Source organism: Perca flavescens, chromosome 15 (assembly GCF_004354835.1).
Source record: "Perca flavescens isolate YP-PL-M2 chromosome 15, PFLA_1.0, whole genome shotgun sequence".
NCBI lineage: Eukaryota > Metazoa > Chordata > Actinopteri > Perciformes > Percidae > Perca > Perca flavescens.
In genome coordinates this window covers 4,721,613-4,740,212 of record NC_041345.1, presented here as the reverse complement: position 1 = coordinate 4,740,212, position 18,600 = coordinate 4,721,613, and the positions used below count along the sequence as shown (strand labels likewise).

Below are 18,600 nucleotides of genomic sequence, written 5' to 3'. Positions count from 1 at the left end.
CTGGTCTTTCAGTAGATATGAAGTAAATACTTTTATTATAACATAACAGCTAAAAAATATTCTTCTCAATGACTTACATTCTTACATTGTTTACATCACATTTGGATTCAGAATAGTAATGACTGAAAGATTCTAAATAAAAAACAACAATGTGTGGATATAACATATTTATTGAAATGAGTTAAACATTGTATGGACAAAATAACAGATTGGTTGAAATGAGTTAAACATAATACATATTAACACTTCAAATACTTAAGAAACATAAAGCATTCTTCATCAGTTCTGTTCGAAATGTTCAACATAATTCATTGTGAAATGCAGAGACTTGTGGCAAACAGAGAACCTGTTGCATCTAGTTAGGGTGAGATGAAGAGCAGAAAGAACCTCCATGTACACTCAGGGAGGAAGCATGAAACTGAAGAATTAGTTACATTGCAAATTAGACTTGAATATCATTATTTGTTACAAACATGCTTATCAACAGATGCCTAATACTTATTTTAGGCCTTTATCCTTACTTGATATGATTACGGTTTAGCAGTCTCAGGTTATACTTCATTATGTTTTGGCATCTTCAAGCACATAAACATTTAAACACAGCGATTTTCATAACAAGATGTACAACATGCAAAAATACAAACCGACAAGACAATACTTGTTTAAAATGATTTTCAGATGTAATTATTTTGAAATGATTAAGGTTAACAAAGAAATATGTTTTCCATTACTTTTTTGCATTAGTAATTGCAGTTGATAATTCTTGACAATATATGCTTCTCACATCTATTTGCATGTTCATTGAACTTCAAAACATACATTTGAATGTATTTAATAAGAAATGCAATAACAACTTATATTTACAGTCAGGGTTATTATCATATGTCAAAAACAGCCACCGTGCGACAGTAAATAGAAGAGTCATATATAATATGTTGTTCTGAGAGTCTTTGGAAAAATTAATTGACTTATTTTGTCGTTTAGGTATGAGGATGTGTTGGAAAACAAGTATCATTATGATTTTCAGCAGTGTTGTTGTTGTGTTGGCTCACTCACAGGTTGAACATTTCATCCAGACTTTTGATAGCTTCTTCTTTAGAGTGTGTTTTCCACTCACTGGGAATTTCACCACGGCCCTGGAATTTTAATTTATAGTGATCTTCCAGTTGCTTCTGAAATCGACAAACAAACCATGTCCAATATTTCAGCTTAGACTCATCAGGGGTGATTCTCCAGTTAGCATGCCGTGGGCCAGCAGTTCGGTACTGTTTATGGGGAATGAGCTTTTCTGGATCTTCACGAGGGTAAAAACCTCCATCACTTGCAACATTTGTTGTGCAGAAATTAACACTCAGTATCTCTGTGTTTCTGTAGTGAAAACCCTTGACTGCAGCAGATCGATGAAAGGGCACGCTGTGGTCATCAGGACTGTGATCTTTCAATGTGTTGGTACAAACAGCTGCACAGAATGGACACTTTACCCAGCAACAGTTACACAGCTGATCGATGAGGATTTGATCAGGCTTCATCCTGAATTCCTCCATCTTATCCAGTGAGAGGCTGCTCACTTCCTTTATGACAGATTCAAGGCCTTTCTCTGTCTCCACTTTTAGAAAGTCAAAATTGTTTATGTCACTGAAGTTTTGACAACAGAAGGAGTTGAATGTTAGCTGGTCTTTTAGCAAAGTGGAAAATTCCTTCACCCACATGTCTGGGTCTCCTCTTTGTTTTTTGACTTTCTCAGTAGCATCAAATAAAGCTTGACTCACACGTGTTTTGATGTCTTCAACATTTTTCTTGAGTATATTCTGTGCTTTATCATTGTTGTCTGTGAAGATGTATTTCTGTACTTCCTCTTTTATAAAAGCCTCTGCTTGCTTCCTTGGGTGCCGGATGTAGGTGATAAAACCATCAAAATCTTCTTTCTCAGCCAGTGACTTTAACAAATGTTTCTCCAAGTTCAGCCTGTTCCCACTGAATGCTGGGAAAGTGCACTTCATCTCTCCAGCGAGATCAATGGCAGTCTTGTTACAGACAGCCTCAACAGTGGAAGCCTTCAGTTTTTCACACATCAGTTCTCCAAGTACAACAGCAGATGAGTTTCCTTTGCAGAAGCTTCTGAAAATGTTGTAATATTGCCTTTTCTTGCTTTCTACGTAACTGAGTGCATCGTTGTTTCCTTTGAATTTCTTGTGGGACTCTGAAAGCCAACTCTCTGCTCTGTGAAATACATACAATATGAGATCAACTGTAAACTCCTTCTTTAGAGCTTTTTTTATCTCTAATTCAAATTCTGTGACCTTTTTTTTCACATTGTTGGCCACTTCTTGCAAGTAAGTTAGACTGTAGCCTCTTGTAGCGACAGGTTTGCTCTTAATTGCATCCAGCGACTGTTTTTCAACATCATCAATGAGGGATCTGATCAATTGCTGTTCATACTGACCTCTCCCCTGAGACAACCATTTTACCATTTTGTTTGAATGTGATACATAATGACTGTTATCACCAACTTCTGATATGTTTTTGTATTTGCCACTTCTTTTAGATTCATTAATCAGAGACCATTCAAAACCAAGCTCCTGAAGAACAGTTGACTGATCTTCTTCATAGTTGATATCCTCAATAGGTTTTGTATCTGCAGTTAGTTCCCTAACCAAGCCCCTCCAGACAGAGTCAAAGTGCTTCTTGAGTTCCTCTTCATCTTTTGCCTTGTCCTTTAACTGATGAGCGAGCTCTTTGCTCTTTTGTAGCAGCTTGTTCTCAAACTCTGTCTTCTTATCATCCAGCTTTTTACAAGCATTCTTCTGCTGGATGAGTTCATCCAGTTTTCTTTTAACTCCTCTCACTTGTTCATCATGAAACTCCTTGATTTTGTTTTCAAATTGTCCTCGCCACTGAACCAACATTTCTTTGTCTTTGTCATCATTAAAGTATGTTGTCATTGCTTTTTTGATTTCTTCATAGGTTTTGTTCATTTCTTTATGAAGATAATTGAGCTCGACCTTGTCAAGGTTTCCATTTTCAATTCTGGTATAAAGCCCGTTCTCAATGGTCAACATGTTGCTCCTCAGGGCCCAGGTCCAGTTCCCATACTGGACCTCAAGTTTTCTGTACAGTGCAATTTCAAGTGTGTTTTTGAAACTGAAAACAAAGTTTTCGTTCATCAGGGCGTTCCACAGGTCATGAATTTTGTTTTTAAATTGCGAGAGAGTAGTCCCAGCAGACTGTGAAGCTTTAGAGAGGATGAAGGTCTTCAGCTCTTGGATGCTCTCACTGTAACCTGGATTTGGAGGAGCCATAGGTGGACTTCCCTCCCATAGTTGGGCAAAGTATTTCACATCTTTCTGCACATCAAAAGCAATGACGTCACTGAAACACTCAGCATCACAGACCTCTTCTTTGGCTGCTAGTTTGGCCATCTGGTCCAGTTTTTCTTGCAGCCGTCTCTTTCCATCCATGTTTTTCTCTGCAGCTGCAATATCTGTAACATTCTGGTGAACAAACACACAACTTGGAGAAAGTTTAACTTTCTTCATCCTCATGAACGCCTGAACAACAATCTGCAGAACATCTTGCATCTCAGCTGGATTCTCTCCCATGATGTTGATCAGTGTCATGTTTCCCAGACCAACAACAAATGTTGCCAGTTCATTGTCGTGGTGAAGAGAGGCGTTACCTTCCAACTCAAGAGCACGCAGTCCTTCAGTGTCCACCACCAGAACATAGTCAAACTGAAAGTCTTTCTTGATCTCCTCTGACACTTTGACCAGCTGCATGAAGGCCCCCTTGGTGCACCTGCCAGCACTCACTGCAAACTGTAACCCAAACATGGCATTCATCATTGTTGATTTTCCACTGCTTTGTACGCCTAAAACAGACAAAACAAAAACTCTCTTGTCGCCCAGTTTCTTGATGACTTGATTTAAAAGACTAGAGATCCAAGTCAAAGGCACATGACCTGCATCACCATCCATCAGCTCCATTGGGTGTCCTGATATCATCAGCTCTGCAGCCAGCTCAGGGTATTTAGACCAGTCAGGCTGTCCCCTCTGTGTCTGTTTCTGCAGAGATGCGTGTGCTTCATAGATCTGTCCCATTTCTCTAAAGATGTGCTCCAAGCCAAACGTTGCTGACTGGAGTTCTGTTGATATTTGATCAAGCTCAGTTTGCTTTCTTTTTAACTGATCAGATTTGTCATGCTTATTCTTCAAAGCCAAGACCTCAGACCACTTTTTATCATACCTTTGGAGAATTGAAGTGAGATCATTTGTGGGGAGGGCATCTATTAAGATCTGAGTCCACTTCAGGAAATACTTCTTGTCTGTTGATGGCAAAGATGAGAGCCTTTTAATGAACAACTTCATCGGTTCACTACCAGAAGCAGTGCATTGATCTCGTCGTATTTGCATCAGTTCCTTTTGCTTTTCACATTTCTCCTTCTCAATGTGTCCTTTGAGGTGATACCGTTCTTTGTTTATTCTGCACCAATTATACCACAATTGGCCTTGACAAGGGAGAAATGCATCTTTGATCTTTGAAACTTCCAACCCCATAAGCAAATTCATTATTTGCGTTGCAGCAGATTTCCCATTTTTGCAGACTTTGTCATCTTCATCCACTCTGATTCCAGAGACCTCAGCCATGCTTTCTAGCTGGAAGGATGCATGTGGTCCAGACAAAATGTCTCCAATTATTTTTTTAAGTTCTTCAGAAACATCTGACAGGCTTCTGTCCTTTAGACCCATTTTGTATTTACCTTTTTTCATCTTAACTACACCATGATCATTATCAGCCAACAGAATAATGAGAGGCTTCGGAGACTTGAGAAGGGCTGAGATTCTACTGAGAAGTGCAGAACTTTTGTCACCTTTTTCCAGAGTTGGTACAAGAACTACATTGACTGAAGATTTTTCCATGACTATGTCACGCTGTTTTTCAATCTGTAGAGCATCACCATGGAGATTACAGAAGGCAATGCAGTCAGTAAAGGCATCATTGGGTTTTCCAGCAGGGCAGTACCAGGCAATCTCTGCCACACCATCCATCAGATGACGAGACTTGGTGCTACCTGGACAGTTTCTGTGGAAGAAGGTGTTGTGACGGTCGTTGATCAAAGTGTTCATCAGCTGAGATTTAGACAGAGATAGTGAACCCAGGCGGAGAAATGACACCATGGCTGTCTCAGCTTTGCAGATGGGCAAACTCTTCATGGTGACAATGTTTGAATTATCTTTGATTTCAGTTATCTTCCATGTTTTTCTTATTTGTCTGAATGTCCACAGAGGACAGTCAATATCCATTGTGACTGGGTCAGGAACAAGCAAAGGTAAGGCATGCTGACATTGTGATAGCTTTGTAATCATGTTCTGCTTAAAAAAGCTGTCTGAGCAGTGAAATACTGCCATTTGAACATCCATTGGATGCACATGAGTCTGTTTTGATTCAGAAAAGGTTACAGTGTTGCTTAAAAGAGCATCTAAATCTAAGTCATCGTCGTCTGTCTCAACAGTGTCAGACACTGGATCAGGCTTTAAATGGTTCACCTCAGGACTGTCTTGTCTTACAGGAATATATCTGGCTCTGTAGTCTAACATCATTAACCTCTGAAGAAAAGTATGAGCTAGATCTTTCTCAGATGTGTCATGGTCCTGTTTCACAGGTGGACCTATTTTAAGAAAATCTGCTGGTGTCAACTTCTGTTGTTTGTCTTGAAGGTGAAGTCTAGCAAACAGTGTTTCTCTTTGATATTCTTTTTTCTTGTTGATCTCTTCAGAAATATCCAATGAATGCTGCAAATAAGTAAATAAACATGTACTCTATGATAAATATGAACATACAATACAATGGGATATACAGTGAATAGTCTTAAGATTTTAAAAGTATTCTTACCTCCTTGTTTCCACTTGTATCTTTATCTGAGCTACCTGCTGCAAAATGATGAACTGCGTTAGAAAAGGGTCAGAGCAATTTCTAATAGTAATGTATTTTTTACTTTTGATTTGCAGATTTTGCAGAAATGCAATGCACCAATAAAAGACAATAATGCAATTCTCACGTTCTTCGGTTGCTGTTGAAACAGTCTGAGAGGCTGGATTCTCCTCCAACTCCTCTACTGCAGAGTTACATGAGAAAAACAGATTGAACAGGATCAAAATAAAAAACAACAACATTGGATTAGCTAACCATCCTATGTTCATAGATTTCAGTGTTGGATTAAAAAAAACATTGTGGAGGCAATTTTACCAGGGTTGGAAGGGACACAATGGCCCTCATTTATCAACCTAACGTAGAAACCAGCGCAGAAATCATCTTACGACAGGCTTTACGTGTGATTCATGAAAAGTTCGTATCACACCAATCAGAGCGTAAGAACGGTCGTACATTGATAAATGCGGCGGCTGGAAACGATCGTAATTAAAATGTCACGCCCATATATATTCACGGATTAGAGCCTTAGCCTTGCCCCTAGAATTTACGACATGGATAAGCGACATCCGGCAAAGAAAAGGAACTTCTCTGAGGCAGAAATAGAGACGCTCACGTCTCAGGTGGAGGCAAACCGCTTAGTTTTATTTGGAAGCTTAAAATCAGGTATCAAAGGATCAAGAAAAAATGCGGTGTGGACCGAGGTTACTGCTGCAGTCAACAGCGTTTCTACAGTAAATCGGACTCCTGCAGAGGTTTGAATATTTAAGTTATTTATCCAATAAGTAATAAATCCTTTTCCACACTTAAATCATTAAATGCAGTAAATTGTAGTAGTCTGATTTCCAATAAGGTAAAGAAAAAATGGTCCGACATCAAATTGGCCACAAAAAAACATGTTGCTTTGATGAGGCGCAGCCAAAATCAGACGGGAGGAGGCCTGTCAGACCCCGAACTGACATTAACGCCAGCTGAGGAGCGAGTGGCCGCACTCATCGGGTCTCCCTCCGTTAGTGGCATTCGTGGTGGGGGAGACACTGATGCACCTGAGTCCGAGCAGGCAAATGGTGAGAGAAATAGCCACAGTACAAACACTGATTTGTTGCCTGCCTTAAATAATTACACAAATGAAGTGCATTGAATCTTTTATTTTCTCTTTTTTTCAAGATCAGTCTTTTTTTCAAGATCAGTCCGAAACAAGCACCAGTGCTCAAAGTTGCTGTTGACTGCAGCAGTAACCTCGGTCCACACCGCATTTTTTCTTGATCCTTTGATACCTGATTTTAAGCTTCCAAATAAAACTAAGCGGTTTGCCCACACAGACCGGCGGAAGAGGAGAGCTTTTCTTTGCCCTGTTCTGGTCCACCACCGCGGGCCTCTGTACTAACGGCTGAAGTCCTGGCCATTAATGACACATTAAAAGAGATAAATGAGAACCTGAAGTGCATTTCCAAGAAATAAATGAATTGTTCTCACTAAACGTTCCACATTGTATTTTCTGAGGTATTCTTACCCAAAGATAGCACGTACTATATTAGAAGCGCAGAATTAGATCCTGTCTCCTTTGTAGAGCCCCCAATGGTGGCTGATGGGGCCACAGATCTCCATGCATAAGGTCATCTGGCTGTAGGCCTACTTCATCGAATGGCACACCGTTCTCCAGCGCAATGTTATGAAGAACCCCGCATGCCATAATTATGTTGCAGACCTTCTCTGGGGTGTATAGCAGAGTCCCCCCTGCTGACCCAAGACAGAGCCACCTGCCCTTAAGCAAACCTATGAATCTCTCCACTGTGGTTCGTGTGCGTGTCTGTGCACTGTTGAACCTGCGCTCCTGCTCGTTTTGGGGATTTGCAAGCGGTGTTATAAGGTACTCAGTCAGGGGATAACCTTTGTCACCTAGAGGAATCACATCAAACCGTTTCACCGAAGAACTATGTAAAACTTTTGGAATTGTCTGATCTGAACGTTGATTGAACGTTTTTGCGATTGATGAATGCGTAATCATTCATGGATGGTGGCTTCAGACGCACATGAGTACAATCAATCGCCCTAATCACATTTGGAAACCCAGCAATCTCATGATATTGTCTTTTAATCACAGTTTGCTGAGCATCATCATCATCATATGGAAATTGAATATACCTAGCAGTAAGGGACTTGATAGCCGCCAAAACTGCTGGCATACTTCTACTGATTGTTGGCTGTGATATACCAGACCTGTCCCCGATCTCCCGCTGAAAGGTCCCGGTAGCCAAAAACCCCAACGTAGAGAGCAACTACGCTGACACAGGTATGGCATTGGACCGGTGTCTCTTTTTAACTCTCTAACAGAGCCAGATCTGCCATTGCTTCGACTTCAGGACTGCCAATGCGCTCGTTTAAATAGGCGACTGAATGAACATTTCACCAATCACAATTCACTGAACCGGGTGGTTATACCATGAACCACCGCTAGTCACACTGGAAAACTTGCGTACACGAGTTCAGACCAGACGTGAGATTTGATCGCAGCCTATGCTCACGTCCAAATTGATAAATGCCGAGCTTTGCGTAGGAATCGGCGTACGCCCGTCGTACGCCTGTTTTTGGTCGTACGCACGTTTCATAAATGAGGGCCAATATCACCACAATATAACATTTAGGTCAGAATAAAACATTGAAGTTTTATAGTTCTTCTCAGTTGCTTTTGCACAAACATTAAATAAAAATCGTGGTTTCTTAAAACACTGTGTGCACTCAAAGCACGGTTAACGGTTAATGCATTTCTTGTTGTTCTCAAACAAAAGTCAAATGTGGATCAATGTGGACTAAAGTGTTTTTGTAATAATCTGTATAACTCTCAAGACGTGTTTAACAGTTCCTTATTTTGTAAATCCTTATATGTAAAATGTTCATCTTCAAATCTTGGTGCAACTTGTTGTCAAATTTGGTTTGGAGAGGCAACTTCTCAGCCATCAGAAACTGTACACAGCTGGGGTAGATACTGAGCTTTAGCTACCACAGTTACATGGACCAGGCAGACATCATAGAGGGACAATAGCCTGCTCACACAGAAGGGACTATGTACAAATATACTGTACGTGATATACACAGTTAGAATCCAGTGGTTTCCAACCTAAAGGTTAACTTCCTCTAAAGGATCAACAAATGAAGCATAAAATACATCATTTGGTCAGTTAACTCTTCCAGGTTTAGCATATTTAGTTGAGATTTATTTGCAATAAAGATTTGTGTGTTAAAAAATGAATTGTTCAGCAAGATGCATCTCCTCGTCATCAATTGGAGACAGTGTGTGTATTTTTTACTATTGGTTTTGCAGATTTTGCAGAAATGCAATGCAACAATAAAAGACAATAATGCAATTCTCACGTTCTTTGGATGCTGTTGAAACAGTCTGAGAGGCTGGATTCTCCTCCAACTCTACTGCAGAGTTACATGAGAAAAACAGATTGAACAGGATCAAAATAAAAAAAACATTGGATTAGCTAACCATCCTATGTTCATTATATTTAATACATTTCAGTGTTGGATTAAAAAAAGATTCTGGAGGTAATTTTACCAGGGTTGGAAGGGACACAATATCACCACAATATAACATTTAGGTCAGAATGAAACATTGAGTTTTATAGCTCTTCTCAGCTGCTTTTGCACAAACATTAAATTACAACAATAGTTGATGTATGTCTTGTTGCTCTCGAACAAAAGTCAAATGTTTAAGGACAATTGTGTCTTCAAATGATCCTATGATGCTCTGTGTTAGCCCCTGGGATCAATGTGGACTAAAGTGTTTTTGTAATAATCTGTATAACTCTCAAGACGTGTTTAACAGTTCCTTATTTTGTAAATTCTTATATGTAAAATGTTTTTTACTTTTGATTTGCAGATTTTGCAGAAATGCAATGCAACAATAAAAGACAATGGGCAATTCTTACGTTCTTTGGTTGCTGTTGAAACAGTCTGAGAGGCTGGATTCTCCTCCAACTCCTCTACTGCAGAGTTACATGAGAAAAACAGATTGAACAGGATCAAAATAAAAAGCAACAACATTGGATTAGCTAACCATCCTATGTTCATTATATTTAATATATTTCAGTGTTGGATTAAAAAAACATTGTGGAGGCAATTTTACCAGGGTTGGAAGGGACACAATATTACCACAATATAACATTTAGGTCAGAATAAAACATTGAAGTTTTATAGTTCTTCTCAGTTGCTTTTGCACAAACATTAAATACAAATCGTGATTTCTTAAAATGTGGACTATTAAACATTAGATCTCTGTCTTCTAAAGCAATATTGGTAAACAAATTGATATCAGATAACCAAATTGATTTATTTTGTTTCACCGAAACATGGCTGAGCCATGATGAATATGTTAGTCTAAATGAAGCCACTCTTCCCAGTCATAATAATACTCAAATTCCACGAGGCTCAGGCCGAGGAGGGGGAGTTGCAGCCATATTCGACTCAAGCCTGTTAATTAATCCTAAACCTAAACTAAATTATAACTCGTTCGAATGCCTTGTTCTTAATCTTCAACACCCAACGTGGAAAACGGTACAGCCAATTACATTTGTTGTTGTTTACCGCGCACCAGGTCCGTACTCTGAATTTTTATCTGAATTCTCTGAGTTCTTATCAAGTATAGTCCTTCAATCAGACAATGTACTTATTGTAGGTGATTTTAATATCCATATGGACGTTGACAGGAATAGCCTCAGTACTGCTTTCAATTCACTACTAGATTCAATTGGTTTCAGTCAGAGTGTGCATGAGGCCACACACTGTTTTAACCACACCCTCAACCTTGTGCTAGAATATGGAATCAAAAGAAGATTTAATAGTATTTCCGCAGAATCCTTTATTATCAGATAATTTTTTAATAACTTTCCAATTCCTATTACCAGACCATAAGAAATTAAATAAAAGTCTCTACACTAGTTGCCTATCTGACAGTGCTATAGCTAAATTTAAGAAAGATATTCCAACAGCATTTAACTCATTGTCGTGCCTTAACATAACAGAGGACCATTATGTTAACTTTAGGCCCTCCCAACTTGATAATTTCGTAGACGGTGCTACGGCCTGCCTACGGACAACTTTGGACTCGGTCGCTCCTCTCAAAAAGAAGACGATCAAGCAAAGGAAATTAGCACCTTGGTATAACTCCCAAACTCACAAATTGAAACAAATCTCACGAAAACTTGAAAGTAAATGGCATTCCACCAAACTGGAAGACTCTCGTGTAGATTGGCAAGATAGTCTGAAAAATTATAGGAAGGCCCTCAGAATTGTCAGATCAGACTATTACTCAACACTAATAGAAGAAAGTAAGAACAACCCAAGGTTTCTTTTCAGCACTGTAGCCAGGCTGACAGATAGCCACAGCTCTACTGAGCCATCTATTCCTGTAGCTCTGAGTAGTGACAACTTCATGACCTTCTTTAATGATAAAATTATAACAATGAGAGATAAAATACATCACCTTTTGCCCTCAACTTCTAACAGCTCACCTCTGGGTGCAGGAGGACTGGAGAGAACGATAAGACCTGATACATATTTAAGCTGCTTTTATCCTATAGACCTTCAACAATTAATGTTAAAGGCCTCTTCAGCCAAGCCATCTACCTGTCTCTTGGACCCCATTCCAACGAGGCTACTTAAAGAAGCACTACCTGTGGTCAACACCACAATACTAGACACGATCAATTTTAACGACCTTCTAACTGCTGCTGACAAAGGACTTGTCTCCATACTTGTTTTATAAGACCTTAGTGCTGCATTCAACACTATTGACCATACCATCCTGTTACAGAGACTTGAACACCTAGTTGGCATTAAAGGAATCGCACTAAGATGGTTTAAGTCCTATTTCTCTAAGCGATCCCAATTTGTTAACATTAACGATAAACCCTCCAAGTACACTAAAGTTAGCCATGGCGTTCCTCAAGGCTCAGTGCTTGGACCAATTCTATTCTTCTTAAATATGCTTCCTCTAGGAAATATTATTAGGAAGCACTCAATTAACTGTCACTGTTACGCAGATGACACACAATTATATCTGTCAATTAAGCCAGACAAAAGTGGTCAGTTAGCTAAACTTCAAGCGTGCATTAAAGATATAAAATCATGGATGGCCTACAGTTATTGAAGTTATTGTGATGGGACCCAAGCACCTCCGAACTTCATTATCTAAAGAAATAGCTACTCTGGATGGTATTGCCCTGGCTCCCACCACCGCTGTCAGAAATCTAAGAGTCATTTTTGATCAGGATATATCCTTCAACGCCATCTTAAAACATACCTCAAGAACAGCCTTTTTCCATCTTCGTAACATTGCCAAAATTAGGAACATCCTATCTCAAAACGATGCTGAAAAACTAGTCCATGCATTCGTTACTTCCAGGCTAGACTACTGTAATTCCTTACTATCAGGTTGCTCAAATAAGTCCCTTAAGAGTCTCCAGCTGATCCAGAACGCTGCAGCACGTGTTCTGACGAGAACTAAGTAAAGAGATCATATTTCTCCTGTATTAGCTTCTCTGCATTGGCTTCCAGTGAAATCTAGGATCGAATTTAAAATCCTCCTCCTGACCTACAAAGCTCTAAATGGTCAAGCACCATCATACCTAGAAGAGCTCATAGTACCTTATTGTCCCACTAGAGCACTACGCTCCCAGAACTCAGAGCTACTTGTGGTTCCTAGAGTCTCTAAAAGTAGACTGGCTGGCCAGAGCCTTCAGTTATCAGGCTCCTCTCCTATGGAACCAGCTCCCAATTTGGGTTCGAGGGGCAGACACCGTCACCACATTTAAGAGTAAACTGAAAACCCTCCTCTTTGATAAAACTTATAGTTAAGGAGTGAGGAGTTGCATTGTCTGTCTAACCCGGCCCACCTGCTTCTCTTCGTAGTCATTAGATTTATTTATCATATAATCAATAATATAGCGAGAGTAGAGGGAGGCAGGCCAGTACAGCCCGATCCGGCAGTGGAGAGTTCAAGCCCGATCCGGCACCTCTCTCTAAGCTAACCTGCCTCTCTTAGCTATGCTATTATAATTCTAGACTGCCGGGGAAGTTCCTTCCTTCCTATGACACACTGAGCTGCTCTCTCATCTCTGTTTACACTTGTTTCCTTTTGTATGCATCCTGTCCCAGAAATGCTTGTTACTAACCTAGCTCTGGGAAGTTTACTCCCCGGAGTTCTTATGTTTTTTCTTCGATTCCCTGCAATTCCGGCTGCGTCCTGCTGCGTCCGCCGCATCCACCCATGTTCTGCAGCGCCACGTTACATCCGCAATGCCCTGCTGTGATGTTCATACGCACAGAGTAGTTTGAGAGTATTGGAGACTGCACTACTCAGTATGACACGATGTGAACTGCTATGACATGAACTTCCACGACTACCTTAATGTGACTATTATTTGCCACTGTTCATCACACCCCCAACCGGCCCCGTCAGACACCACCTACCAAGAGTCTGGGTCTGCCGAGGTTTCTTCCTAAAAGGGAGTTTTTTCTTGCCACTGTTGCAACAGCCACTGCTAATGCTTGCTCTTGAGGGAATTACTGTAATTGTTGGGGTTTTGGAATTTATAGTGTGGTTTAGACCTACCTTATCTGTAAAGTGTCTCGAGATAACTTTGTTATGATTTGATACTATAATTGATACTATGATAAAAATTAATAATATTAATAAAGCTAAATTGGGAAAAGCAACAGGGGTTGACAATTTCCCAAATGAAATACTGAAATCACCCAAACTATTTGATATTTTGTGTGATTTATTTAGATGATGTTTTGAATCCGGTAAAATACCATTGATGTGGCTTAAATCACTTATTAACCCGATACCAAAATGAAAATCCAAGGGTGCCTTTAAATTATAGAGGGATTAGTCTAATGAGCACAGTTTATAAGCTGTATTCTACAATACTTAATGAGAGGCTCATGTTGTATTTAGAGAAAGAAGACCTCCTTGTGGAAGAACAAAATGGGTTCCGTAAATCAAGATCATGCCTGGATCACATTTTTGTATTGTCTACAATTATAACTAATAGAATAAGTGAAAATAAGCCAAAATATTCGTGCTTTATCGATTTTCACAAAGCTTTTGATATGATCAATAGGGATCTGTTGGCATATAAGCTTATAGAGTATGGGGTAAATGAAAAATTTTATATGGCACTGAAGTCTGTTTATCACAAGCCCATAGCATGTGTAAGATTGAATGAACTCCATACAAACTGGTTTCCAACATCATCAGGGGTAAAACAGGGCGATGCTTTGTCTCCCACATTATTTGCAATTTATATAAATGCTTTGGCAAAGGAAATTAAAGCATTGAATTGTGGGATAAGATGTGGAAATGAAATGACAAGTATTCTTTTGTACGCGGATGATATAGTACTACTGTCTCCATCTGAAGATAATCTGCAGCGGATGCTCTCCTATATTGATGATTGGTGTAATAAATGGAGATTGTTTATCAATAGAAAGAAAACGGAAATAATTCACTTTAGAAAACCTTTAACTACTCGCAGCAGTTATGAGTTTAAAATTGGGTCACACAAGCTGAACATTGTAGACTCCTATAAATATCTAGGTTTTTATATTGATGAACATATGAATTTCAGAAACGGTGTTAAGGTTCTTGCTGATTCAGCACGTAGAGCTTTGGGAGGAATTATTGGTAAAAGCAAGAATCTGAAAGACATAAGTTTTCAAACGTATTCTAAATTGTTTCAAGCCTGTGTGTGTCCCATACTTGATTATATTGTGGGTGTTAGAGGACTTAGGAATCTATCTAATTGTGAATTAGTGCAAAATAGTGCCATAAGATATTTTCTGGGTGTGCACAAATATACCCCTACATTGGCGATAGTGGGAGACATGGGATGGGAATCATGTGAGGCTCGCTGGAAGATATGGATGGCTCAGTTATGGAATTGTCTATTAGACATGGACGTAAATAGGTTGACAAGGAAAATATTTCTCTGGGATAAACATATTCTTGGTCTTTGGTCCAACGATATATGCAAATTGTTTTGTAATTATGGCTTTGGGGAGTTGTTTCTTGATACAATCCAATCCACTTTATTTATATAGCACAATTTAAACAAACAACAAGGTTACCAAAGTGCTTCACAGAAATCAACATATAAAACAAAAAAGAGCAACAAGATAAATAAAATAACACTAACAGTGACAGCGACAACGAAGACCACAGCAGCTCTCACGGTGAATCAAAAGCCAAGGAATAAAAATGTGTTTTTAAACGAGATTTAAAAGTGTGGAGGGTTGATAATGAAAAGCTGAATATTGGCTTGTTTAAAGAATCTGTGTTTTCTAAAGACAAAAAGCAGTGGGCCGACGACATATGGGCAAATCCAAAACTGTGTATTTTTGTAATGATAAAACCAGAATATGGCACTGAGAATTATGTTGAATATAATTTGTCAAAAAGGCAAAGATCTTTATGTGCTCAAGTGAGATCTGGTGTTTTGCCTTTGACTATTGAAACAGGACGATATGTTAATGTAGAAGAGGAAAAACGGATCTGTCCTATGTGTTGTTTGAATGATATAGAAAATGAGTTCCATTTTGTTTTCTATTGTCCTTTTTATTGTGAACAGCGTGATTTTTTGTTTTGTAGTATAAAGGCGGAGATTGATTTGGTGAATATGGATGATGCTCAAAGACTGAGATGGCTGTTCACATATGAAACATATAAATTAGCCAATTATCTAGATAAAGCTTGGGAGAAGAGGAAAAAAGCTCTTTATCGAGATGAATTGTAGATGAGAATTTGTTGTTTGTGTGTGGTATGTGTGTACGTGTATATATATGTGTTTGTGTCTGTATATGTATATATTTGTATTCATGTATTTCTCCGAATGATTTGTATATGTGACTGGAAGATGTTTGTTAAATACATCAATTTGTGGTGTCTTGTAATCCCATGTGGGATGGGCCAAAATGTTTGGCATGACACAGAAATAAAACATAACTAACTAACTAACTAACTAACTAACTAAATATAAATAAAATTCAATTGAAAACACTGTGTGCACTCAAAGCAATAGGTGTACGACTAATGTATTTCTTGTTGTTTTCTAACAAAAGTCAAATATTTAAGTACAATTGTATCCTTAATGATCCAGTGATGCTCTGTGTTAGCCTCTGGGATCAATGTGGACTAAATGGTTTTTCTAATGATCTGTATAACTCTCAATACGTGTTTAACAGTTCCTTATTTTGTAAATTCTTATATGTAAAATGTTCATCTTCAAATCTTGGTGCAACTTTTTGTCAAATTTGGTTTGGAGAGGCAACTTCTCAGCCATCAAAAACTGTACACAGCTGGGGGAGATACTGAGCTTTAGCTACCACAGTTACATGGACCAGGCAGACATCATAGAGGGACAATAGCCTGCTCACACAGAAGGGACTATGTACAAATATACTGTACGTGATATACTTGGTCAGACTGAGAGGTGGACACAAATAAACAGACAAAGTGAGGTCAGATTCATTATAATGGCAGAGATATGTAGGTGAGGGCTGTAACATGCAAGAAGATGTCAGTGTGTATTGTAAAGGCAAATATTTGATGGTGTGACCAGATGGACAGTAGTGTTTGGATAGTCGGTATTTGATTATTCTGTACTCTCTTTGTTTTGTTTTACATTACTTTCAAGTGATGAAAGAAAATGCTTCATTTCAAAAAAAGGGTCTCATTCAACATAATTTTTAATAAAAGTAGCCTACTTGTCCTGCAGAAAAATACCCCTGTGACTGGTATAGTATTAGAAATGACACTATTAGATTGTTAATACTGATACATCAATATAGAAGAGGCATTTTCTTGTTGAAGCTGGTTGAGCTGGAGCTAGTTTTCATTACTTTATACACAGTTAGAATCCAGTGGTTTCCAACCTAAAGGTTAACCTCCTCTAAAGGATCAACAAATAAAGCATAAAATATATCATTTGGTCAGTTAACTATTCCAGGTTTAGCATATTCAGTTGAAATTAATTTCCAATAATGATTTGTGTATTGAAAAAGTTAATTGTTCAGCAAGATGCATCTCCTCTTCATCAATTAGAGATAGTGTGGTTATGTTTTACTTTAGTTTTGCAGATTTTGCAGAAATGCAATGCAACAATAAAAAACAATAAGGTCATTCTCACGTTCTTTGGTTGCTGTAGAAACAGTCTGAGAGGTTGGACTTGTGTCCTTCACTGCGTCACTCTCCTCCATCGACCCCTCAGTCATCTTACTGCTGCTTTCATTGCTGACATCTTTAACTTCATCAGCCTCTCCTGTTGAAGGGTCAAAGCCAGCAAATATCAGATTAAATTAATTACTTAGGTCCCTGTTTAATTGACACTGTTGGAATTAAAATATATTACTGTTAAAATCGATGTTACTGTAGAATGACATTTTTCATCAAAATATTACCTTTCTCATTGTTTGCAGATGATACAGATGTGATTTCAGACTCTCCTCCTGTGTTGTCATCATTCTTCTCTGAGTGTTCACCTTCACCAGGTTCATTCACTGGATCACACTAAGAGAACAGATCATTTCATTTAACCTTTAGTTCACCTGGTTAGAGCATCTGAGATTAAGAATGTCTTCATTAGTAAGTGAGACAAGAAAACAGCAACAAGATAAATGTACAACACTCAAATCAATATCACACAGTGAGGCACCAATTCAGTAAAAGACTACAAAACATAAAAACACGGTCAAATTATATGCACAGTTCAAATCTTTGTTTGTGAAGAAGTGTTTATTCAGGTGTGAGACTTCAAATCTGATCTGACTAACCTCAGAAAATAGTTAGTTTTAGAAAACAGATGCTGCTCTATAATGATGATCACTAATGAAGGTGAAACAATCTCATCTTTACCTTGATTTCAGCTGAATTCTCCTCCAACTCCTCTACTGCAGAGTTACATGAGAAACACAGAGATTGCACAACATCAGAAAAAAAAAACCATTGGATTAGCTAACCATCCTATGTTCATTATATTTAATACATTTCAGTGTTGGATTAAAAACAATTTCTGGGGCCAGTTTTACCAGGGTTGGAAGGGACACAATATCACCACAATATAACATTTAGGCCAGAATGAAACATTGAGTTTTATAGTTCTTCTCAGTTGCTTTTGCAGAAACATTAAAGACAAATCGTGATTTCTTAAAACACTGTGTACTCAAAGCAATAGGTGTTTTTCACACAACAGTTAATGCATTTCTTGTTGCTCTCAAACAAAAGTCAAAATATTTAAGTACAATTGTATCCTCAAATGATCCAGTGATGCTCTGCGTTAGCCTCTGGGCTCAATGTGGACTAAAGGGGTTTTCTAATGATCTGTATAACTCTCAAGACGTGTTTAACAGTTCCTTATTTTGTAAATCCTTATATGTAAAATGTTCATCTTCAAATCTTGGTGAAACTTGTTGTCAAATTTGGTTTGGAGAGGCAACTTCTCAGCCATCAAAAACTGTACACAGCTGGGGGAGATACTGAGCTTTAGCTACCACAGTTACATGGACCAGGCAGACATCATAGAGGGACAATAGCCTGCTCACACAGAAGGGACTATGTACAAATATACTGTACGTGATATACTTGGTCAGACTGAGAGGTGGACACAAATA

The 18,600-nt window shown here is 38.6% G+C and overlaps 1 protein-coding gene across 2 annotated transcripts in view; it reads right to left on the bottom strand.

Annotated features, from left to right (window-relative positions):
• Positions 1-152: 152 nt before the first annotated feature.
• Positions 153-18,600, bottom strand: part of LOC114569037 (interferon-induced very large GTPase 1) — a 37,730-nt gene continuing 19,282 nt past the window's right edge. The window contains exons 17-24 of one of the 2 annotated variants that reach the window (XM_028598816.1): positions 17,846-17,880; positions 17,392-17,500; positions 17,121-17,252; positions 9,861-9,917; positions 9,298-9,351; positions 6,056-6,112; positions 5,890-5,927; positions 153-5,789 (exon numbers count right to left, since the gene is read on the bottom strand). In XM_028598816.1, coding sequence (XP_028454617.1) covers positions 1,053-5,789; positions 5,890-5,927; positions 6,056-6,112; positions 9,298-9,351; positions 9,861-9,917; positions 17,121-17,252; positions 17,392-17,500; positions 17,846-17,880 — 5,219 coding nt within the window. In that variant the 3' untranslated portion in view covers positions 153-1,052. The remainder of the gene's footprint in view (positions 5,790-5,889; positions 5,928-6,055; positions 6,113-9,297; positions 9,352-9,860; positions 9,918-17,120; positions 17,253-17,391; positions 17,501-17,845; positions 17,881-18,600) is intronic. The other variant, XM_028598817.1, reaches the window with a different exon arrangement.